This window comes from Lagenorhynchus albirostris, chromosome 16 (genome assembly GCF_949774975.1).
Source record: "Lagenorhynchus albirostris chromosome 16, mLagAlb1.1, whole genome shotgun sequence".
NCBI lineage: Eukaryota > Metazoa > Chordata > Mammalia > Artiodactyla > Delphinidae > Lagenorhynchus > Lagenorhynchus albirostris.
In genome coordinates this window covers 75,173,669-75,198,256 of record NC_083110.1, presented here as the reverse complement: position 1 = coordinate 75,198,256, position 24,588 = coordinate 75,173,669, and the positions used below count along the sequence as shown (strand labels likewise).

General features: G+C 48.0%; 1 protein-coding gene across 5 annotated transcripts in view; it reads left to right on the top strand.

Moving 5' to 3' along the window:
- Window positions 1-22,341, top strand: part of C16H10orf120 (chromosome 16 C10orf120 homolog) — a 47,587-nt gene extending 25,246 nt beyond the window's left edge. The window contains exons 2-8 of one of the 5 annotated variants that reach the window (XM_060126029.1): window positions 2,831-2,958; window positions 3,067-3,234; window positions 3,356-3,443; window positions 7,309-7,518; window positions 20,703-20,755; window positions 20,962-21,037; window positions 21,576-22,341. In XM_060126029.1, the coding sequence (XP_059982012.1) occupies window positions 7,429-7,518; window positions 20,703-20,755; window positions 20,962-21,037; window positions 21,576-22,331 (975 nt within the window). In that variant the 5' untranslated portion in view covers window positions 2,831-2,958; window positions 3,067-3,234; window positions 3,356-3,443; window positions 7,309-7,428 and the 3' untranslated portion in view covers window positions 22,332-22,341. Of the gene's footprint in view, window positions 1-2,830; window positions 2,959-3,066; window positions 3,235-3,327; window positions 3,500-7,308; window positions 7,519-19,086; window positions 20,756-20,961; window positions 21,038-21,575 lie in introns of those variants that run through there. The other 4 variants (XM_060126027.1, XM_060126028.1, XM_060126026.1 and 1 more) reach the window with 4 other exon arrangements.
- Window positions 22,342-24,588: the final 2,247 nt, after the last annotated feature.

Here is a 24,588-nt window from a genome sequence, read left to right as displayed (position 1 = left end):
AGGGAAGTTGTCTAGACTTCCTATGATTATTTGTCCCCAACTAGAATGAGAGGGATGGTGAGGGCCCGGGCTCTGCTTCTGGGGCATGATGAGGACTCTCTGCACAATGTTATGATTTAGGACTACCAGTTAAGAAGCCACAGGTCCCCAAAAGAATGCCACGTGAATATAATATTCAACCAGCGAGGGCCTTCTAGTTTCCTTACCCTTGTTGGATCAAATCATGCCTGACAGTTGCAAAATCACCAGGATCTGGAGAAGCCACACAGGTTTCCACAGAGAGCCGCAGGCAGGGATTGGGGCTACGGAGTGTGACCTGGAGGAAGGCCTCTTTGCTCTGGCTGGCGTAGTGCGGCCCCATGCTCCCCACGTGCTGGGACGTGGGCAACTCGAGAAGTGATATGGACACATCGTAGCTGGCATTCTCCTTTGGGACGTCAGCCCCAGGGACAATTTCAACTGCTAACGGGCCATCCACCTTGCAGGTGAATGTGAGCTGAGGCACCTTGTGCCGTACAATGACTTGGCCAGGGTGGCCCTGTGTCTGGCCTCCGATGGAGTTGGAGTAGCTGAGAGAGCCGAGGCTTTCCTGGGAGGAGAGAGGCAGGTTGGTGACCAGTGCTCCTGGCTCCCTGACAAGTACTTTCTTCATGAGCAGAGACCTCTGCTTCATGTCCCCCACTTGGAGCCAGTTTTCTGAGAAGCTGGAGGGCACGAGTCCTCGGGCATGACCTTGCAGGTACCTGAGGCCATGATGGGTGACCTTATGTCCTTGTTTTTGGGAGTTGGGGGTGCATGCAGCGAGCCCCTAGTGTGTGAGTCTGGACTCCCGTCTTCCCTCCTGCGAGGGCCAGGCCGTGGGATGTGAAGTGGGGTGGGAGGTCCACGCTGGCTGCTGGATTCTTCCACTGCTCCTCCCTGCTCTTGACCCCAGGTCAGCCCTGGCTCCCTGTGAGCTGTGGGCCTGGCCCTGCTGACCTTCATGCTCAGCCATGTTCCTTTAAATCCAACATGACTTGAAGGGGCCGAGGGGGTGCTGAAGGCTGATGAGCAGGGGCCACTGCCTCTGGCAGCCTCCTTCCTGTAGCCTGGTGGGTCACCAGAGACTCACTCTGCCCAGGGACGTTTGTTCAAGGAAGCGTTGGCTTGTGCAACTCAGATCCAGTGACAGTCTGCCTTGAAACCCTCCAAGGACTGCCCTGTCAGCTTACAGCAGTGTTTCTCACTGATCTGCCTTGTTTTCCTTTTTTGCTTCTAAGAATCAATGTCTCTCTTCCCCCTTGAAGGGGATGTCACCCTCGTTGAGAGGACACAGCTAAGAAGGAAAGCTAAACTCCAGGACCACATGGCCCTGCCCACTTCCAGCCGAACTCTGGGCTTCCCGTGGCTGCTGGGCCTGAGTCTCTCCCTCGAGCTCTCCAAGCTGGCTGTCGGCTTGGGGGCTCTGCACTGGCCGACCCCCTGCCTGGAGCCCTTGTTCCTCTGTACTTGGCTCCAGCTCCTTGTTCAGGCCTCAGCTCTTTGACCACCCTGTTCAAAGTGGCCCCAAAGCATTTTCTAGCCTCTTCCTCGTTTGATTATCTTCTTAACCCTTTTCACTATAAAGGACTCTCATTTGTGTGTTTATCCAGTGCCTCTCTCCCTTCTCTCGAATGTAAGAGCCGTGGAGCTGTGGCCCTGTCGGTCTTGTTGGCTGCTGTGTCCTCAGCACCTAAAAGGTTGCTCATTCACTGACCCTGAAATCAGATACAGGAGGACCTTTTTATAGTGCTGTTTTTCCCATAGGTGGCCTGGGGCTGGTCACCACTGCAGGTGGTTCCTGACTTCTGTGTCCTCTGGCCCCAGCGCTGTGGTCAGCACATGAGGTTTGCAGGGGGAGCTGGGCCAGCCAAGGCTAGAGAGGACAGCTGCAGGGCTCTCCCTGCTGGCCTGGAAATGTCTGGGGCCTGCTCTCCTCCCAGACACCCGGGGGTTTCCAGCATGGTTTCTGGGGCAGAAACCTCTGAGATGAAAACTAGAATTTTTAGAGCGAAAGGGATAAGAAAGACCATGGTCTACACAACCAAAGAGACAAACTGCGAAGTGTGGAGTTGAAGTGGTCACTTAGCATCATGCAGGTGGTTTGAATGAATTCAACCTCCAAAAATACCAAGCATGTTGGTTTTGGGTTTTCTTGGCATGTGTCTAAACAGGGATGTGAAAGAATAGATGAATAGCATAGGGATCTTGCTTTGGGACATGTTACATTGTTAAATGTACCCACAAAAATGATTTTGTGGTTATACACTCTTCCTGGAGAAGGAGCCTGACAGACTTGAAATGACTCCCCCACAAAAGTGACTTCCTCCTGTGAAAACAAACGAGAGAGCCGGGGCTGGGTTCTTCAGGCACGCAACGTGCATTTTCCCGAGTACAGAATCCAGAACTCCAGCAAGCTCGGAAGTGAGTCACAAACTGGGAGGGGATCGTGCTGGTGTAGACGCGGTTGTGGCTTGGCTGGTGTAGACGCGGTTGTGGCTTGGCTGGTGTGTGGCTGTGCCCTGAGAGGGGGTGAGGGAGGAGGAGAGATGTATGACAGGTAGGCAGGACCCTACGACTGTAGGTGAGACTGGAAACGGATTGGATACGTACATGGCAGGTGTGGGGTGTCCAGTGACACATCCTTAATGCTCTCCCCAGCTTCCTGCCGTGCAAACCAGCCCATCTAAGATGCAGACAATCCACCTACTTGTGAGGGCTCCGTCCCACCACCTCCTTCCCCTCATGCCGGCAGGACAGCAGACGTCTGTTCTACTTTCATGAATTATCACCATGATTCCACCCTTTATAGGTTATACTTTCAGCAGAAGAGAGTTACCTTGTGCGATAGGTGCTTGGGGAATGGCAGCTGCAAAAATCAGAACCAAAACAATCAGGAAAAAGCTTGGCACGATAACATCACCTTATATCAATACCTAGGTACAAATGAATGAAGCTGCTACTACTGTTGAACCTTAATATATGGTGTGGACACACTCATTCCTCTTTTCTCCCTGATCTGAGATGCAACCTCTCCCCTTCTTGCAGTGATTCACCAGGAAATCACAGACAACACACAGTCACATGATTTGTTTTCTCTTCTGTGCTGGGGTCCACCAACCCAAGGGCTGTCCTGAGACTGACCAGTCATGAGGCATCACCTACAGTAACATCTGGGCTTATGAACATGCCACAGTGCCTGTAGAAATTTATCAGGTGCCAAAATGCAGAGGGACAATGCAGCTTTCAGACCCGGAAAGCTGAGTGAGAGCCATGGTGGGGAAAGCCATAGGTTGGACAAGTATTCCAATGAAGTAAGACGGGCCCCTTCCCATAGTTCTGCCTCTGCAACCCGCACCAAAAGGGCAACCTACAAGGGATGGCAACCTCCACCTGGGACGCCCTCGGAACCTGGACTGGAGTGGGTAAGAGGCTCCCAACGCGTGTCCCTCCAAATGCACCATAGTGGTGCCAGCCCAAGGTAGGGACAGCTGCCAGCCACCTCACCTGGCCCCCAGACACTGCAAGGAGCACCCCTGACCCCGACTTTCCCGACCCAGGCCACCACTGAGGGCAGAGAGTGGCACCAGTCACTGGGTAAGGCTGGGAGGAGGGTGTGTGGGGCCCAGGGTGCCAGTGAGCAGGGAAGCAAGCGGCTGAGAACTTGTCCTGGAGAGGCAGGCAGAGGCAGGAGGCAGGACCGTAGGTGCTCTGATGCAGCAGGAGTCTGAGTTAGGAGGTCACTGCTGCACATCGACTTTGAGTAGGTTACCTGAAGAAGGTGTACCTTTCTCTATTCCTGCTGTGTTGGCTAAGCCAGGAGGCCCACAGAGGAGCCCCAAATGTTTTCACTTCCCCAGTCTGCTTTCTACCCACTGGGAGAGCTCGACATTCAGTGCTGCTTTGTTTACTTGCATGCTTTCACTCTCTAATTCGTATCCCTGAGAGGTAAACCTTTCCTCCTTCCTCTCTGTATCAACCCTCTTCTCAGCCACTGTGATGGAACCATCCTCTCTCCGTCCCCTCCTGCCGCTCTGTGATCTGTTGTCCAGAGAGGAGAGTTTCAGATGCCATTTCATTTGGGAAATGTGACTTTTAGCTCGTTGACCATGCCCCCGGTTCTCAGCCTTGGCTGCATGTTGGAATCACACAGGAAGCTTTAAATACCACCGATGACTGGCTGTGACCCCAGAAGAGCTGATGTGACTGGTCTGGGGTGCAGCTTGAGCATCGGAAGTTTTTAAAGCTCTCTGGGTGATTCCAGTGTCTGGGTCCAGACAGAGGTTAGATTTCTTTTTTTTCCTTTTTTAATGTAAATTTATTTATTTATTTTTGGCTGCATTGGGTCTTCATTGCTATGCACGGGCTTTCTCTAGTTGCGGCGAGCGGGGGCTACTCTTCGTTGCGGTACATGGGCTTCTCATTGCAGTGGTTTCTCTTGTTGGGGAGCACGGGCTCTAGGCACGCAGGCTTTAGTAGTTGTGGCACATGGGCTCAGTAGTTGTGGCTCGCGGGCTCTAGAGCGCAGGCTCAGTAGTTGTGGCGCACGGGCTTAGCTACTCCACGGCATGTGGGGTCTTCCCAGACCAGGGATCGAACCCATGTCCCCTGCATTGGCAGGCGGATTCTTAACCACTGCACCACCAGGGAAGTCCCAAGGTTAAATTTCTTATTCACTTTGCAGAGATAATGGGTTCGGTGTCAGACCTACCTGGGGGTGCAGGAATCACATCTGGAACCCAGTCCCCTGCATCTGCATGCATTAAAAAGAGGTAAATTTAGGAAATCTAAGTTAAATTTTATAAAGACAAGTGGTGGCTTTCTAGTGTGGGCAAGTCCCAAACAGGCAGGCTTCGTCTTACACAAGCAAGAACAGGGCATGTTTAGACTCTGGAGAAGCAGTTCCAGACCTGAGAGAGGCTGCAAGGAATAGGACCAGAAAATTGTGTGGCCCTGGAGTGTGTGTTCAGAAGAGAGCGTGGCTCTCAGCGTTCTCTGCCAGCCCGGCTGAAGGGACATTCATCTGTCTGGTCACCTGGCCCTGCTCTGTGCACACCTTCCACCCGAGATGCTGAAAGACCAGAAAGAACCTGCCACAGGAGGAGAGGTACCTGAGCAGATGACGCCAGCATCCTCATGGTGACCACAATTGTGGTCTGCCAGCCAGAGCTGGGGCACTGGCCAAGGTGGTTCTCGCTTCCCGAACACTGACTGTTGTCCAGGAGGATGTCTCCAGAGCCCAGGCTGAAGTGGGCCGTTCCAGGGGCAGTGACGGCCCTTCCATACCCCAGCTGTCGGCACACGACCTCAGCTTCATTCAGGTCCCATAGGTGGTCACACACGGTGCCCCAGGCCCCTCATGGAGGATCTCCAGGCGTCCTGAGCACTGTCCAGAACCACCCACCAGCCGCAGCTCCGGTCCATCTTCTAAACAAAGCAGGATTTTATTTATTTATTTATTTTTTGCGGTACGCGGGCCTCTCACTGCTGTGGCCTCTCCCGTTGCGGAGCACAGGCTCCGGATGCGCAGGCTCAGCGGCCATGGCTCACAGGCTCAGCCGCTCCGCGGCATGTGAGATCCTCCCAGAACGGGGTGTGAACCCGTGTCCCCTGCATTGGCAGGTGGACTCCCAACCACTACGCCACCAGGGAAGCCCAGGATTTTATTTTTGAGTGTAGGGAGTTTTAAGTAAGAAGGATTTCTAGCTCCTGTATTTGTGGCTAAGGGAAATAAATGCAAGAATGAAGCCTTAAGGCTGTCTTGATTCCGTAATACGTTGGGCTGAAGGGCTTAAGAGTGAGACAGAGGCGGGTTTGGATCCCAGCTCTACTTCTCCCTAGTTGTGTAACCTTTGACAAGTTATTTCATCTCCCTGGGCCCCAGTTTCCTCATTTGTAAAATGGGGCTTCTAGCAGCATGTATCTCAGAGGTGACAAGCCAACAAGAGTGTGACTATAAGGCACAGTGCTTAGCCCCAGCACACCTTGGGTTCTGCAGATCTTGTAAAGCTGGGTTCCTGGGGAAATGGGTTCCCAGCTGCTTCTTTGGACATGTCTTGGATAAGTGCTTGGATAAGTGTAGATGTAGTCCCCTGAAGGCACTTGGTCACAAGGGTGTCTAGGACTTCATAAAGCCCAAAGGGAATGGCTTTTTCTGGACTGACGGGCTGTGTCCAGCTGGAGTCACCTGTGGTCTCCTGGAGACGCCCTAGGGACAGTCTTCCCTTACTGTGTCCACAGGCTCTGCCACCCTGGCCTTCTTTCAGTTTCTCTAATATGTCCAACTCTTTCCTCCCTGGGAGCAGCCCTTGCATTGCTATTCTCTCTGCCTAGAATGCCCCTTCATGGGCACTCATCACATATAACCTCCTCAGCAAGGCCGCCATCCCCATTCAATCCACAATAGCACCTCCTCCACCCCAGGCACTGTCTTCTATCCCATCTGGCTCTGTATTCCCAGCCTTATCACTACCCCCCAGATCATCTTATTTATTTACTTGTTTCTTATGTCTTGATCCTTCCCCACTCACCCAAATCCACGCTACTGTAAACTCCACGAGGGAAGGACATAGTACTGTTTACTGTGTCCCCAGCACTTATAACTGGGCCTGACACAGAGTAGGACCTTAGTGAAGATTATTGGATGAGAAAATGATGATCTTGAGTCAATGAATGGTCTGGATTTCAAATGCTGGACCTTAGCCTCCCCAGGGCAAGATCTCAAGCATGCTTTTGAAGGTAAAATATATAAGGAATTCCCTTACTCAGAAACAAACACCCCCCAGCTTCAAAATACACCCAGAGAGTTTCCATCCGAATTCCTAATGACCTGAGTTACTGGGGCCCCACAATCGGCAGGTAAGTATGCTTTCTGGGTACAAACTGGACCTGGTCCTGGAATGACAGGCTATAGCGTCCATCCATTAAGGAGTCCCCAAGCCTCTTATTTGGGTGAGTCTAGGGTCCAATGCAGGCAAGATGTAGAGTGAACCAGCTGGTGGAGGGAAGAGAATTCTTGCAAGTTTGACTTTTACATTTCAGCACCCTGGACAGTTCCCAGGCAGCCGGCAGTGCCGGATGCAGCTGTGGAGAGGAGCCGCCTGCCCATTCAACATACAGGCTGCACGTCACTGCCTTATTTCATCGCTCATGAGGCCCTCTTAATGGAAAAATCTAGCAGCGATGCAGCAGGGCTTATGTGTGTGTGTGTGTGTGTGCTTTTAAAACTGAATCCCAGGCCTCTGCTAAGAGGGGAATCCCTTAAATTAGAAAACTGTTCTGTCTTTTTAGGGCCAAAAACCTGCTTGAAGCTTCCTACCTGACGCTCTTTCGCCCTGCGGAATTGCATTGAAAAGAGCATAAAAGCCACTGTTGGTGATCACAGAATCACTTCAGAACACCACAGTCCTGATGTCAGAGGAGGAGAAAAACATCACAGCTACTGAGGCACAGAAATTGCCCATGGACAGCAGGCAATCCTGGGGCCGTCAGAGATTTCAAGTGAGTCATATGGGCATCCAAGGATGTCTTCCAGCCTGGGGGAATCACAGCGGAGGGTTAGCGGCAGGTTAGGGCATCCTAGATCTTAAAGTTTGAAAAGTATGACAATCACAGGATTAAATAGTTGGATTATACTTTAAATTGCATATTAATATATAAAATATCAATTAACTTTTTCAGATGCCTTATTAACAGAACTCTTATTATCTTTGTCTGAGTAATGTGTGAGGCTTATGGTTACAACTTAGTAATAGAAATTTAAAAATCATAACGGTTTTGGCCAATCACAACTTACACAGAACATTAGGAAATGCGAATATACACTGCAGATAAAATCTGAACAGTAAAATCATCCCAGTGATCAGCATGTAACCAACATCACAGCCTGATTTTCCTACCTCTGTATTTCACAACATTTTCCATACCCAAATTCTTGGGGAGAAAAAACTTGATTTTAAAATAAAAACAGGGACTTCCCTGGTGGTCCAGTGGTTAAGACTGCGTGCTCCCAATGCAGGGGGCCCAGGTTCCATCCCTGGTCAGGGCACTAGATCCCGCATGCCGCAACTAAGAGCCCGCATGCTGCAAGGAAGATCCTGCGTGCCACAACTAAGACCCGGCGCAGCCATAATAAATAAATAAATAGATATTAAAAAAATAAAATTAAAATAATGTCGGCATGTAGAAGAGTATTTGCACTTTGGTAATTATCCAAAAGGATGTGTATGAGAGCTGATTTTGAAGAAATGGATAACTGATAACATGACAGGCTTTAGAGGTTTGGGTTCAAGGCTCTCACTTCATTGTGGGCTGTGTCCTTAGGGTTTTAGTCAACAAAGATAACGTGTTTCTAGGATATCATTTGTCACAGGGCATGTTGGACTCCGTGGACCGAGCAACAATTCAGTGCATGATAAAGGGGGATTTTCATAGCATTTCACAGTATTGTTGTGTTTGTAGCATGATGTGTGTCACAGACAACAAGAAGAAGGGCTTTGTACAGACTCTGCTTACAGAACCATATACTGGTGAAGAGCTAGGCCATCTACATCCAACAGAACTAGAAGGTTGGCCTTGGGCCAGTTAGTTAACCTCTCTGAGCCTCAGCTTCTTTGTCTCTAATTGGGATGAGAAGGACATCTATCGTAGGGCTAAAGTGATGCTGGAACATGACAAAGCATATACAATACATAGTACAGAATCTGAGCACACTAAAAAAAGTCAGCTATTACTTTATGTCCTGAAGGTTAAAAAATGGCAATGACTTAGGAAATTCTATCCTTTTTATATCAGAGATGAGGCAATGACTCTACCATCCCCTTTCACTCTGTGGCAACATTTAGAGGATGTGGGGCTCAAGGCTGGAGTAGCCAGCTAATGTATGTGTATGGAAAGCCTCTTAATTTTTAAGCTTGTTTAAAATGTAAAGAAAAAGAAAGTCTAAGAGAATAAATATTGGTACCCAGTGTATAGTGAGGGCAAAGCTGATAAGGATATTTTTAGAAAAAAATCAAAAGAAAAACCATCATAGGAATGTTAAGTCGAATATGTTAATAAACCACTTATTGAATTTTTCAAGCTAGAAGTAGCTCATTGGATAGCACTACAAAAGCAACTCCAGCTTCAAACTGGAAAGAATTTGGCATTCTTCTCGTTTTGCCCCTAAATGTTTCCCACTAAAAGAAACATCTTTATTATGATTTCACAAGGCCATACTCTTATTTAGGTGGACTCTTCCCTTTAAAAGTTGTTTTCTTACTTCAAAGTTGGAATCATGAGTTCTATGCGGAATTTTTTATCCACGTGGATCTCCCAAACACACTGGACGTCTGTTGGGTAGTCTCCTGGATGCAGCGGACTGGAAAATGAGCCAGAGACACTAGAAATCACCCCTCCACGAGAGTTACTTCCTCCTGAAATGACAGGATAAAGGACGCCAGGAGGTGCCTCCATCGCCTCACTAACGACTGCCTCACAGCCAGCGGCCTGGTGGAGTCAGGCTGCCGTCGGATGGATCTTTAGCCTAAATGTCTCCTGGGAAGGAGAGTCCATTCAATCTAATTCTTATGGGTCAAAAAGTATTAATGCGCGAGAGCTCCCTGCCTTTCTCCCTCCCTCTATCATCTGATGAAGAAAATATTATCTTTGTCCTGTCTGTTTACTCTCTCCTCGCTCTTTCTAAAGTGGAAGGGTTCTCGCTTGCTGGGAGAGAGGCAGAGCAGATCGACATGAGGGTTTGGGAAAGAGAGACAGAGACTGAGGCTGGACATGCCTGGGGAAGGGGTGAGTCTGACGAGGTTTGGGTCTGAGGAATCTGAGATGGAGGGAATGGGGGTGGGGTGGACTGTTTTGGGAGGTTATGACTGGAGGTTATGACCTCCCTTTCACTACTTTTTCATCACTTTTTCTGGGTAGATTGTGTTTTCTTCAACTCAGTATCTACTGCAACTGGAACTTACAGGTTTTGGATTTATAAGAATTAAACAAGAGGCTTTCCTGGCGGCACAGTGGTTAAGAATCTGCCTGCCAATGCAGGGGACACGGGTTCGAGCCCTGGTCCAGGAAGATCCTACATGCCGTGGAGCAACTAAGCCCGTGCACCACAACTACTGAGCCTGCGCTCTAGAGCCTGCAAGCCACAACTACTGAGCCCACGTGCCACAGCTACTGAAGCCTGTGCACCTAGAGCCCATGCTCCGCAACAAGAGAAGCCACCGCAATGAGAAGCCCATGCACTGCAACAAAGAGTAGCTCCCGCTTGCCGCAACTAGAGAAAGCCCGCGCGCAGCAACGAAGACCCAACGCAGCCAAAAATAAATAAATAAATAAATTTTATAAAAAGAAAAAAGAATTATACAAGTAAAATCTAATTCTTCCATACTAGTTGTCATGTTAATATCAATTGATACACACACACAAACATACATATGTAAAGCAGCATGCCACACAAAAAAGCAGAAAACTTAGAATTGTCAAATTATTTTAGAGGAAATTTGAAAACATAATGTTTTATTGACCTTGTAGCCAAATTATGAAGATGCTTAACTTTCTTCTTTCTGTTCTCCCCTGCCCACCTCCTCCTGGAATCGCACAGATTCCTGGCCTTTCCCACGATGGACGGTGGGAAGTGGTGACGGGCACAGAGCGCTAGTGTTGACTGCGCTTGTAGGTTACAATAACTGGGCCTCATCACGCTGATGCTGAAACCCCGGGGAGCTGGCAGGGGGTGATGAGCTGGTGCCCGTCGTGGGTGTCCGCTGCTGGATGGTGCCCAGAGGCAGCAGGCTGAGAACAGCCAGACAGACCGAGCCACATTCTCTTCAAGTCCCTTGTCACCCTCCTGCCTACTCTGACCTGGGCAAATCCACACGCCCCCTTCCCAGCCTGAAAGTCAGCGTTTACAATTTTATACAAAACTTATTGTTCCCCTTCATTATATATGGATGTCGGCATTTATTCTGCTACTTCTATCCAGTTATTTTCATTAAAAACATGCTTCTTAGCAGACTCACAGATAGAGGGAACAAAGTAGTGGTTACCAGTGGGGAGAGAGAAGTGGGGAGGGGCAATATACAGGTAGGGGAGTAAGAGGTACAAATTGTTACGTATAAAATAAGCTACACAGTGTGGGGAATATAGCCAATATTTCATAATAACTATAAATGGAGTATAACCTTAAAAAATTGTAAATCACTCTATCATATACCTGTAACATATAATACTGTGCATCAACTAAACTTCAACAAAAGTTTTTTAAAAAATCATAAAACAACAAGTCAGCATTTACAGGCATTAGAAGTACTAATGCCACGCCCCTCGGCAAGGCTGCAGTGAGGACAGAGACGCTCCTCCGATTGAGTCCCGGCTGCCCTGCCTTCTTGTGGAAGGGGCTGCAACAGGATGGGCTTGAGCAGCAAGGAAGCAGCACCTCAGCCACGCCACACCAGCCTCTCTGTGCCTTTTCCTGAGCACACCGCCTGGCATCTCCTATGATGGTCCTCTTGGCATGGAGTTATTACCATGTCAATTTAAAACAAGCGGCTACCTGTTACGCGATCCTGAGAAGCTGTGGAAAGACCCAGAAGGAAAAAAAAAAGATACTGATGACCTCCAGGGGAAAATAGTCTCATCTACTAGGTTAGCAAAATGTAAAGGGTCTCCTTAGAAATGTCCGTGTACTTAGTGCAAACTGAGAAAAGTCTGAAGGTGCTGAGAGAATTCCTGTGGTAGGTTAAAGAAGGCCACAGATTCTCGGACATGCCTCTCGTCGCGAGGTGGGTCCCCTCCCTTGAACCTGGGTGGGCTCTCTGACGGTCTGACCAGCAGAGTATGGCAGAAGCGATGCTGTGCCTTAAGACACTGGCAGCTTCCACTTCCTGTCTCTGGGAACCGTGGCTTGCTCGTGGCACCCTGAGCCACCCCGTAAGAGGTCTGATTACCTGGAGAGACCTTGGGAATGTGAAGAGGCCCTGAGACTGCCTGGAAAGGAAGAGGGCCCCTGGCTGAGCCCTCCAGGGCTCCACCAGGACCCCAGGCATTGGAGTGCAGCTGTCCTGGACTCTCCAAACCAGCCACTAGGTGACCCTGCTCAGTGCTGTGTGGAGTGGAAGACTCTCCCAGCCAAGCCCTGCCCCACAAAGCCGTGACAGACAACTAAGTGGTTGGTTTTTTTTGTTTGTTTGTTTTTTGCAGTACGCGGGCTTCTCACTGTTTTGGCCTCTCCCGTTGTGGAGCACAGGCTCCGGATGCACAGGCTCAGCGGCCATGGCTCACGGGCCTAGCTGCTCTGGGGCATGTGGGATCTTCCCGGACAGGGGCACGAACCCGTGTCCCCTGCATCGGCAGGCGGACTCTCAACCATTGCGCCACCAGGGAAGCCCTGTATGCGTACTTTTTAAAAAGCCTGTTTCTGTTTTCCACTTCTCTCCAAATGTCACATTGTTTATATGCCACCTTGAAAGATGCAATGAGTGACATGCATATGAAAAGACCCATTTAAAATATTACCATCATCTTGAGTCACAGAGACAAAGAACAAGAGTCCTGCCAGAAAGAGATGTGAGCGATGTTTGCATTGAGAGGAGCTGAAGGCGCATTCTACCTTCCTTGTCTGATGTCTGAGACCTGCTGGACCCTCACCCTCACCTTAAGCCAAGAACAATTCTCATATGTTTCCTGTTGTAACAAAGAATCTGCACTTTCCAAGTCTGAGCGCCAGTGCTGTAGACGAGCACCACTTTCCATGTTCAAAATGATCCTGACACATCCCCACCCAGATAAATCCCGGAGTAACACAGGATTAGCAAATTCTGACATAGAGACAACGCAGAGCTCTTCCTTCACAGTTCTTCCTTCATCTGGTTCCATCTTGTTCCACAGGACCCTGGGTCTACCCAAATTCTGTCTCTTTAGGTTCCTGGCATAAAGTTACATACTGGATACAAAGGTGAGATTGCTCCTTCCCCAAGTCAGGCTGGGAACTGGGAAGTTCAACTGTGAAGTCCCCCTGGGGGTAGAGCACTGGCCCCAGGGACTCTTCTGGAGGGACAGGGCAGAGAGGAGCTGAGTGGCCAGACCTGGCGTCTCCAGCTGAGACTGTCTGGTGCTGGGGTCCGACAGCGGTGAGTGCTCCAGAGAGGCCCCCGAGCAGATGCAAGACTCTGGGATTCTAGGATGACGGAAACCCCCGTGGGACAACGGCAAATTTTACTTCCTTCCTCCTGTTGGCAAATCTCATTCCTACTTTTGTTCCACTGCAGAAGGGAGAGGCCCGTGTGAGAGATCAACTCTCCCCTGCAGTAGGGCAGAGACCGCTCGCCAACACTGACTCACCCCACTCAGCAAATGCCATCAACCTGCTTCTCTTCACCCATCTCCTCTACTGCTCCAGGCCCGCTGCAGTTTGTAGAGTCTATTCCAGGCCAAAAATTAATAGAAAGCCCGAGAGGTGGATAAACTTGCATAGCCTTTCCCCAAATTCTCATGCACCTTATCTCTGAACACCCATAGTTTGCCCCATGGGAAGTTTCTCTGAGCCCCTGGCTGTTAAGAATCTTCCCAGTGTTGCCAGAATACCACCTTTCTTGCACCAGTTATAATGTGCATTATTACATTCTACACTGACCTTCTGTATACCTGTGTCACCCCATTTTGTGAGATCTTCTGCAAAAGAGAGACCCTGTCCTGTCTTTTTCCTCTGTTTCCTCAACATCTAGCAGAGTTGAGCTCATGGCGTGCTTGAGTGGAGGCATGCGGGCACACATGAACATATGTATGCATGTGTGAGTACCAAAGAAAGCATACCCAGAGAAAAATGTTCTCCCTACAGAGTGTTACATTCAAGCAGACATTTAAGTAGACTAAGTACCCTGCTTTGATACCCCTGTAACATGCATCTATAACGGGCAGCTTTTGCCAGTAATGTCAATACTTGCAAAATGTGCAGAGCAGACAGTTAATGGTTAGTCCACTGTCTAGGGGGCTTCTGTGCATAAGAGAAGAAAAAGTGAAAAGTTTGTCCACCTACCAGTCAAATGCCAGTCTCTTTCCATCACTATATCCCGACCCTAAATGTGCCAGGTCTTTGCCTCTGTATTTGGTGGCTCCTCCTTGCCCTGGGGACTCAGCTCTGCCACTAGATCACAAGGAGTGACAGGCAGGAAGGAGCGTTCCAGATACAGGAAGCTGTCCATCCCCTGGTCTCCTGCTTTGTCTGGTTGCAGTGGGACCAGCAGAATCATGGTCTGGTTTGCCTGGCACCATCTGCACGCCAGGCTAATACAGGAAGTTGTTATTTAAAGATAAGGGAAACCACAATTAACACCCTCCCTCCATAATCTGATAGAGTCTTGGAACTGCTGAGTTGTTTCTGCATTAGCCTACGGAAAGGTAAGATGATCTTCAGCCTGATTCTCCAAGTGAGTTCAGGCATTATCCCAGCTACAAGCCTAGGCAGGTACTTCCGGCTTCATGGGAAGAGGGCAGGTTTCCTGAGCACGGGTTTAGCAGTGCCTCTAGTGGTGACAGAGGGACAACAAAAAAACCCAACTCATCCTACAGCAGAAAGCCAAGGAGGCGAGGGTAATTTGAAGCTAGGAAGGGGTCATTTTAAAAAGAAAACACTTGGGCTTCCCTGGTGGCGCAGTGGTTGAGAGTCCGCCTGCCGATGCAGTGGACACGGATTCGTGCCCCGGTCCGGGAAGATCCCACATGCCGCGGAGCGGCTGGGCCCGAGAGCCATGGCCGCTGAGCCTGTGCGTCGCAACGGGAGAGGCCACAGCAGTGAGAGGCCCGTGTACCGCAAAAAAAAAAAAAGAAAAAAGAAAACACTTGAACGCAAATCTGTCGAGATAGAAAGTTGACTAGTGGTTGCCAGGGGATTAACTATAAGCGACCATGAGAGATCTTTTCGGGGAAATATTCTAAAACTGAATTGTGAATTATACAATTCAGCAAATTTATTAAAACTCATTGAAATGCATGTCTAAAACAGGCAAATTTTATGGTAGGTAAAGTATATCCTATGGCCCAGGGCTTCTTGGTTCACTTACAGTGCTATCTTAGCTATTTTTTTTTTCATTCCACAAATATTTATTGAGTGCCTTCTATGTGTCACAGACCATGCTGGGACTGTGAAAATAGCAATAAATAAGATTTTAAAAGTTCCTGGTCTCTTGGAGCTTACATTCTAATGGGAGGAGTGAGATAGTAATAAAGATAACTACAGATCGCTATAAGACAGTAATTCTTAACCCACATGGTAGGACCACCTGGAGGGCATCCAAACATCCCAATGTCCAGGCCACACCCTATCAGACTCTCTTGGGTAGGATCTTAATAGCAAGACAGGCAGCCAAAGGAGAATTCTCAAAGCCTCCTTTCAGACTGAGAAGGTGGTGTTGCACAGTGGTCTGCGTTAATCGGTGAGGGAAGGGCTAGGGAAGACCCTCCTTCTTGTGCCCTGGTGTCTGTTACCTCAACTCACCTCCGTGGGACAGATTCCACTGGGGTGGGGGAGTCCTCCTTGGTGGGCCTGAAATTCTGGTGGGAAAAAATAAAAAACACATGCAGGCAGGAATATCGTCATCCTGGCCTAGATTCTGAGGTCTGATTAGATCACCCTTTTGGGACTTGACCTTCCCCAGATAATAATCTGTTCCCCCTCAGTCAGAAAAAAAGAATTAGAGACCCTGCTTCTGACACCTCCATGTGACCAAGCATTCCCCAGAGGTCTAAATGGAAACAGGCCTCGCCTTATCCATAGGTTCCACTGTTCTGGGTGGACCTCCCACAGAGGCTCCAAAAGTGGACCTGTTTATTCCTAAGTAACTATTTGTAACAACTCTGCTTGAGCCAGCATCTCCTCAATCCTTATGCCAAGAGGAAGCAGACAGGAAGCTGGAAACTGGATTGATTTTTTAATTGTAATTTTATTGGAGTATAATTGATTTACAATGTTGTGTTAGTTTCAGGTGTACAGCAAAGTGGTCCAGTTATACATATACATACAATTGTTCTTTTTTAGATTCTTTTCTCATGTAGATTATCCCAGAATATTGAGTAGAGCTCCCTGTGCTATACAGTAGGTCCTTGGTGGTTATCTATCTATAGATAGATATATAGATATAGATATCGATATCTATATCTATATATACCTATATATAGATATATATCTATAGATATATAGATAGATCTATCTATATAGTAGTGTGTGTATGTTCATCCCAAGCTCCTGATTTATCCCTCTCCCTCGTGCTCCTGCTTTGGTAAACATAAGTTTGTTTTCAATATCTGTAAGTCTGGGAAACTGGATGTTAGAAACAGGTTGGTGCACAGCAGGTGAATCCTGACCACAAGTCCTCTGGGCTGACTCCATGGGGGTCCGTGTGGAGGGTGTGTGTCATCTGATTCCTCACGGGGCCAACCAGCTGCCTGTCGCACTTTTCTGTGTGTGGGATTCACCTGGGCAGCTTGTTGAATTGCAGATTGTGACTCAGTTCATCTGGGACAAGGCCTGAAATGCTTCATTTCTAACCTGCTCCCAGGTTATACCACTGCTGCTGGCCCCCTGGCCACACTTGGAGTAGCACCTCGTGCTGAGGAGTCCCACACACTGAGTTGCAACTTTGTTCCTCTTGGACCAGCAGCATTGGCCTCCCCTGGGAAGTTGTTAGAGGTGCAGATCTTTAGGTTCCACCCCAAATCTACCGAATCTCTGCATTTTAATAAGATCTCCCCGGAGGGTTATATGCACATTCACGTTGGAGAAGCACTGACCTAGAAGACCTGTCCAGGAGGCTGGTCTGCCCAGAGCCAACGGCTTTGTAATGGGAACTATGATTTTAAGGCACACAGCTGCTCATATAAAGTCTGGATATAATGCAGTGTTAGAAAGGAGCACCATTCTCATAACCAAGGGGGCTATCTCCATAGGAAATCTTAGCCCAGGAGTAGGGGGGTGGCTGGTGGGGCTTTGCAGAGCCACCTTTCAGTGAGTGGTAAGATCCACCAGAGGGAGCCAGAGCCTAGGAGGTGACTGAAGGGACAGACAGGGCAAGGGGGGAGGAGAAGCCCGGACTTCTTGTGTACGACTTGCACACACAAACACACACATGTACACATACTCCTTGATAGCCATTATAATAATAAATTGGAAAATGTACTTAAAGAAAAAGAGGTAGAAAGTGAACATTAAAGTTAATAAGATGAGGGTAGGAAGTTAAGAAAGTTCAAAAGAAAAACGTTTTTAGAGAATAATATAAGAGAACTCATAAATATATATGCAATATAATATAGTAGAGTATCATTCCTACCTAGGATAGGAAATGATTTCTTAAACAAGTCATGAAAAGCACTAACCATCAAGGAAAAGACTCATAAATTGGAGTGTAGCTGGCATAAAAGTAAGAAAGGAGAGAGGCCAGTCTAGAATAGGAGCAGATATTTGCAACATAGGTTACTGGCAAAGGGCTTATATCAAGAATATGTAAAGAAGTTGTACATATCAATAAGAAAAAAAAATATTAGAAAAAATAGACGAAAGACTTGTTGAATAGACATTTCACTAAGGGTAATCTCAACGGGCAATAGAAAAAGTGTTCAACCTCATTTGTAATCAGAAAGCGCAAATTAAAGCCACAGTGAGATATCACAAGACACCCATTAGTGTTGGCAAGAGGGAATTCTCATACTTTACTGGTGGAATGGTGAATTGTAGGGACACTTTGGAATAGAGCTGAGAATTCTCTAGGAAATCAAAGCTACACGTATCCTAGGGCTCAGCAATTCCACTCTTAGGTATGCACCTGACAGAATAAGTGCAAGGAAACATGACAAGAATGTGCCCCAAATTTTAAAAAAAACAGCCTAAATGTAAACAACAGAAGACTGATTAATAAATGAGTCTTCTCTTTGAAGAGAAGGTGGCTTCTCTTTGTTGCAGAGCACAGGCTGTAGTTGCTCGGGCTTCAGTAGTTATGGCACGTGGGCTCAGTAGTTTTGGCTCACAGGCTCTAGAGTGCAGGCTCAGTAGTTGTGGTGCACGGGCTTAGTTGCTCCACAGCGTGTGGGATTTTCCCAGACCAGGGCTTGAACCCGTGTCCCCTGCATTGGCAGGCGGATTCTTAACCACTGTACCACCAGGGAAATCCTATTCTGTGAAGGTGTTTTTGGACGAGATTAACATTTAAATCAGCATACTTTGAGTAAAGCAGATTGGCCATTGCACCATAATGATGGTGGGCCTCATCCAATCAGGCCTGAAGAGAACAAAGACTTACGTCCCCTGAACAAGAGGAAATTCTACCAGTGGACTTGAATTTCCACATGGGCTCTCCCTGGGTCTCCAGCCTGCTGGACCACCCTGCAGATTTTGGATATTCCAGCCCACACTCATGTATGTTAATTCCTTAAAATAAATTTCTCTCTGTCTCCAGATCCCACCCCAAACCTATCATTGCCATGGTGACATCACTTCTGGGCAGAGTGGCAGGGTGCCCTTTCTCACTCTCCTTTTCCCTGATGCCTGGAGGAGCTGAGTCCTGACAGTGCCACCCTTTTCTACCTGGACCTGCTGGGACAAGGCCATAGCTTCTCCATCTCAATACCTGGAGGTAACCAGGCTGCTGGTACATGGCCAGCCCTAGAATATCCCCCATCAGCCCACAGTCCACTGCTGATGTCTCTGTGAATTTCCTTCTAGTCTTTTTTCCTCCTGCATATTTGTATATTGACAGCATCCGGATCATACTCTATATATAAAGTTTTGTATTCTGTCTTTTTAAAATATCATATTACATCATGAGCATATTATTGGAAATTTGACAAAGACTTGATTTTTTGATAGGCCCATAATATTCTATCATGTATCATTCATTGGTTGTTCCACAAATATTTGTTGAGTGCTTGCAATGTGCCAGGTGTTGTGTGGCTTGTGCAAGCAGTTGACTGTAGGACAAATGTGTGAGTCAATGAATACAGGGCAGGAGGCTCAGAGGCACTTGTTGCTATTTCCAGGTTCACAGCTGTTCCAGGTAACTGAACTTGCCCAGGTAAGAGGAGCACCAATGTATTTTGGGTGGCTGGCATCGGTACGAGCACTGGACCGAGCTCTAAATATCCCCATTTGGGGATGTTTCCTGGTAGAAGCAAAGGAAAGCTTTAGGACCAGTACTTGTCAGAGACAACTTCTTCCATAAGCTGCTTCTTTACTTTTTAAACTTATGTTTTCAATAGGTAATATGCTTACATTGTTCTAATATTCAAGACGAAATAATAATGTACACAGTGAAAAGGCTCATTCCCACCTCTTCCTCATCTGCCAGGTACCCACCTCTGGTAACCATTTTTATCATTTTTTTGGTATGTATTATTCTAGAGTTTCTTTATGCAAATACAAGTTTCCTTTCCAACACAAAAAAGTCATCTACAATTTATATACTTTTGCACCTTGCTTTTTGCACGAACAATATTTCTCAGCGATATTTCCAAATAACTAAAGATCTTTTTATTACTTCTATAGTCCTATTACTCCTATATAGTATTCCATTATATGGTCAACCATAACTCTCTAGCCAGCCACCTGTTAATGGACATTTGAGTTTCCCATTAGGTTTGTCATCTCACACAAGGCTGCACTAACAAACTTGTGTATATTTTATTTTATACATGTAATTGCTGGGTCAAAGGGTAAACACACTTGTAACTTTTGGTATATATTGCCTAATTACTTTCTACAGGATTATGCCAATATACATTCCCAGCAGCAACACTCTTGACCCCACTTTTGGGCAGGAACCCAAGATGATTGCTTATTAGGTCAACAGGCTGAACATCTGCTCTATACTAGATCCCATGATAAACAGCCCCAGTGCAAAGAACAAGATGCTATTGGCACCTGCTTTTGAGCAGAGGGAGAGACAGACCTATTTATTGGACAAGCAAGTCAATACGTGACAAAGCACTATAGCATGATACAGGAAGTGCTGTGAGAATGTGGGCCAAGGGATAATTTATTCTGCAAGGAAATCTTCAGAGGAAGCAATAGTTAAGCTGGGCCCTGAAAGATAAGCAAGTTGTCTAGGGGGAGAGAGGTATTTGAGACAGCGGGGAGCATGTCTAGAAGCTGATTCCAAGAACCATAGATAGAGTTCATGGATGGAGCATGAGGAACTAAGACTGGAGCTAAGATTGGAGAGGCAAGCCAACAACAGGGAGAGACTTTAGCTGATGAGCCTTCATCCTGAAAGAACTGAGCAGTCTTTATGGGCACATAAGTGGCAGTGACGTGGTCAGATCATCTCCCAGCCACACTCTCTGCCCACTCTATTCCTTTAGACTCCAACACGCCAGGAGCATGGTAGTGTGCATCCATTTCACCCCGAGGGGTCATTTGTTGCCTAAACTCAGACCTCACAATAGCTCCACGTAGGCCAGTTATGATGCAAGAAGTTTGTGACTGTCCCTTGGGTTCCCATTAAAACTGTCTTACAAAGAAACTCCAGGCACTGACACCTCCCATCTTAGCCTATTGCCAGAGTATGATCAGAGAATGGGAGAATGGCTGTCAGAAGACTGGAAAACAGAGGGCTAGAGATTCAAGGGCCCAAGAAAGGATGACTACAGAGGGGAAGTCAAATAAGCATGGAATACCAATCCAGGTATTCAATATAAGCGATTCCTTTCAGGATAAAGACTCCCTGTGCTGCCAGGGGGATCCATGTTCTGCTTCACCATTGGGGTGAGTATGACCTGTGCTTCTGGTCTATTCCTTCCCACCCATGTCAGAACCAGGCCAAGTGGAGGAGCCCACTCTAAGGCTGTAGAAACCCTGGTCACAGTGACCCTACCCTGACTAATGTAGAATCACCCTTTGGAGATTTCCCATTCCAAAGGGGAAACTAGGAGGACCCTTTCCGAGTTCTAATACACCTCTCTGCCTTCCAGGATATGGACCAAATTCTGCAAATCAGACCCACGCGTTGCCCTCGGAAAATACTCCCCCTTGGAAAAAGAGATCCTAGTAAGTGCTGTGAAATTTATACACAGGGAAGCCCCATGGAAGCCAGGCAGTTAGGCTAGGGGAGCCAGAGGTTCAGAAACCACCAGCAATAGAGAGGTAAGTCTCCCAAACAGCAGACTGGAGTTGGCCACTACTTGGCCGTTGTGAGCTAGTGGCCTCCACACCTGCATAGCCAAAGCAAAATACTCTCTAATTTCGAAGTCCCAAGTAGGAATATAACTACAAGTGATAACAAGTCACGGAAGCTGCCTTTTCTCAAGCCCTTTTCTTGCACTAGTTGCTTTCATGTATATCTTACGGAGACCTCACAGGGGCCTGTAAGATCAATAAAATTCTTTCAAATTCATAGTAGGTAAGAAGGAGAGTCAGGAGTTGAACCCAGGCTCGTCTAACCCCAAAGATCTGTGCTCTTTCTCACTACCCAGGGGCTCGGGCACCCTCAGCGATGGAGGGTGAAGGTGCCACTAGGTAGTTGTTCCTGTGGGTCCCCCCTACTCCTGTCCCGTTGAGATTTTAACCATCCCTTTCCCGTTGTCAGCGTCTAGGTGGTGTTCACACCATAGCATCCAGGAGGTTTCTGACTTATAAGCAAGAAGAAGAACGGAAAATGCTCAAGGAACTACAGGTGCTGTCTTCAGACTATAAAAGGGCGGTGGAATATAGGAAGCAACTCACCCCTCCTTGTGCCACCTGTGGACCCCTAGAAAAAATATGGACGGCGAAGGTGATGGTGCCCCCAGAGGAGTTCAAAATGCCACAGCGGGAGAGGCTGAACGTCAGCAAGCACGTAGAACGAATGCAGCTCGCTCGAGCCCTGAGGAATAAGCAGCCTTTACCCTACATTGAAAGATTTAGGAGCTCTTTGCTTCTGTCTGGAGGGGGCCTGGGCCTCCCGGCAAGGGACAAACCTGGGGAAGGCAAGGATGACCGAGACGCCGATCCCTGCGACTATGCCCATCAAGAGAAGAGAGATGAGGCAGAGAGCAAAACCACGAAAAGACAGGAAATAAAAATGAACGTAATTTTCAAGTCAGAAGGACCAAAAAAATGTGTGACGTACCATCCAAATGATCTGAAACCATTCCTCCCTCCAAAAAAAGCAGAAAGATCCATTGCTGGCTTAACGAACAGAAATCTTTTGCACCTGGCCGAATTCCCTGGAGACCTAATGCTGCTGAGTCAGGATTTTATATCACGGGGAATCCACCCCAGTGACGTGTCAAAGGCCAGCTGCCTGGAAGAAGGCAGCGCCTGGAAAGAGTACATGCACAAAGCTGCTTCCCACCATTATTAAAGTTTATTTATTCCCCATGGAAACCGAGTGCCCTGGTCCTTATTACTCCTGCAGCTCTGCCCCAGGTGGCTTCCCTCTTTCTCTTTTTTTCTTTCTTTTCTTTTCTTAGCTTTAAAAAAATTTTATTTAAAAAGTTTTAAATTTTATTTATTTTTAATTTTTTTAAAATTTATTTATTTTATTTACTTATTTTTGGCTGGGTTGGGTCTTCGTTGCTGTGCACGGGCTTTCTGCATTTGCAGTGAGTGGGGGCTACTCTTCTTTGAAGTGCACAGGCTTCTCATTGCAGTGGCTTCTCTTGTTGCTGAGCACAGGCTCTAGGCGCATGGGCTTCTGTAGTTGTGGCACGTGGGCTCAGTAATTTTGCCTTGTGGGCTCTAGAGTGCAGGCTCAGTAGTTGTGGTGCACGGGCTTAGTTGTTCCACGGCATGTGGAATCTTCCCGGACCAGGGCTCGAACCCATGTCCCCTGCACTGGCAGGCGGATTCTTAACCACTGCGCCACTAGGGAAGCCCCCAGATTTTTATTTTATGTTGGAGTAGAGTTGATTAACAATGTGTTAGTTTCAGGTGTACAGCGGAGTGATTCAGTTATACATGTATCTATTCTTTTTCAAATTCTTTTCCCATTTAGGTTATTACAGAGTATTGAGCAGAGCTCCCTGTGCTATACAGTAGGTCCTTGTTGGTTATCTATTTTAAATATAGCAGTGTGTACATGTCAATCTCAAACTCCTTAACTATCCATCCCCCCCACCCTTCCCCCCCGGTAACCATAAGTTCTTTCTCTGTGAGTCTATTTCTGTTTGGTGGCTTCCCTCCTTTTCTCCTTACAGGACCCGATCTCCAGGGCGTCCTCAAGGTAAGACCTAGCTGCTGAGGCTTCCTGGTGTCAGGCAGCTGTTGGCTGTCAGCTGCTCCCCCGACCCAAGCAGCCCAGGCCTTCGCAGGAGGCAGACTCCTCCTTTTCATCTACTCCCATGGGACCTGCATCAGTTACCTGCTTCGGTGAAGAAGGCACCCCAAAATTTAACAGCTTACACCAACTTTCATTAATTTAGGTTATCATTCTAATTGTGGGTCAGCAATTTGGGCTGGTCTCAGCTGAGTTCCTCCTGTGTCTGCAGTCAACGGCGGGTCATTTGGGTGGTTCTCTTTCTCGGGGGAGAGCTATCAGCTGGGTCAGTGGGAGTGATGGGTTACATCTTTCCTCTTCCAGCAGCTGTAGCAGGCCAGCCCCAGGCTTGTTCACGGGGCTGCTGCAGGAGCCGAGAGAGCAAGCAAAAGTCTGCAAGGACTCTTGAAGCCAAGACCAGAACCGGCACACCACCACTTTGCCACACTCTGTTGGCCAAAGCAAGATACACGGCCAGGTCCAGATGCAAGGGTGTGTAAATGGACTTCACCTCTTGTTGGGAGGAGGTGGAAAGTCGTACTGCAAAAGGGCATGAGCTCAGGGAGGCTGGTACAGACAGGACTGTGGCTGCAGTCGGTCTGCCCCAGAGCCCCTGGGGCTGGAGCTGGGACCAGCCTGTAGCCCAGATCGGGGGAAAGAACCCTGCTCAGGAAAGAGGCTGCCCAGGCCTAAAGGCTAGAGGTCTGTTCCATGCTCCCCACTTCTTGCCTAGACATGCAGCTTCTACCTTGGAAGGCAGAGCCAGCCTGTTCCCGGCCTGATCTCTGCCGCCTTCCTCTTCTGCACAGCCACGTGACTTACACCCTCCCCATCAAGTCAAGTTCAGGCACGGGACACGCCAGGCTGTAGCAGACACAATTCCTTTGGATGTGTCAGGAGGATAATCCAAGGTCCCTGCGGTCAGTTATTGCTACTCCCATGAAGGCCCTGCCTCGGCCCCAAGGTGGCAGATCTGGGAGATATTTCAGTGTTTGAGAAGATGACACATTCGTTTCTTGTCTGCATCTGAAACCCAGAAGGATCCCCCGGTTAATCACACGCTGTCCTCGGCAACTCTGCGCACAGTTGGAAAGACACTGAGCTTGCCCACAGGTACAGCTTCCGGGGACAAGGCCAGCATTCTTTCTAGATCGTTCCTCTCCGTGGATTTTTCGCAATTGGCTCTTTCAGAACCACAGCTCTCCTCCAAGCAGAGGGGCAGTCATGGGCGGGAGGCTGACCCTCTCCCATTTTCCAGGAGAACTCCATTGGCCATAGCCAGAGGTTAAGAGGAAGTATTGTATCGGTAGCAGCTATTGCCAAGAGAGCGATTTAGGGAGAGGTAGCATAATTCCAGAGTCAT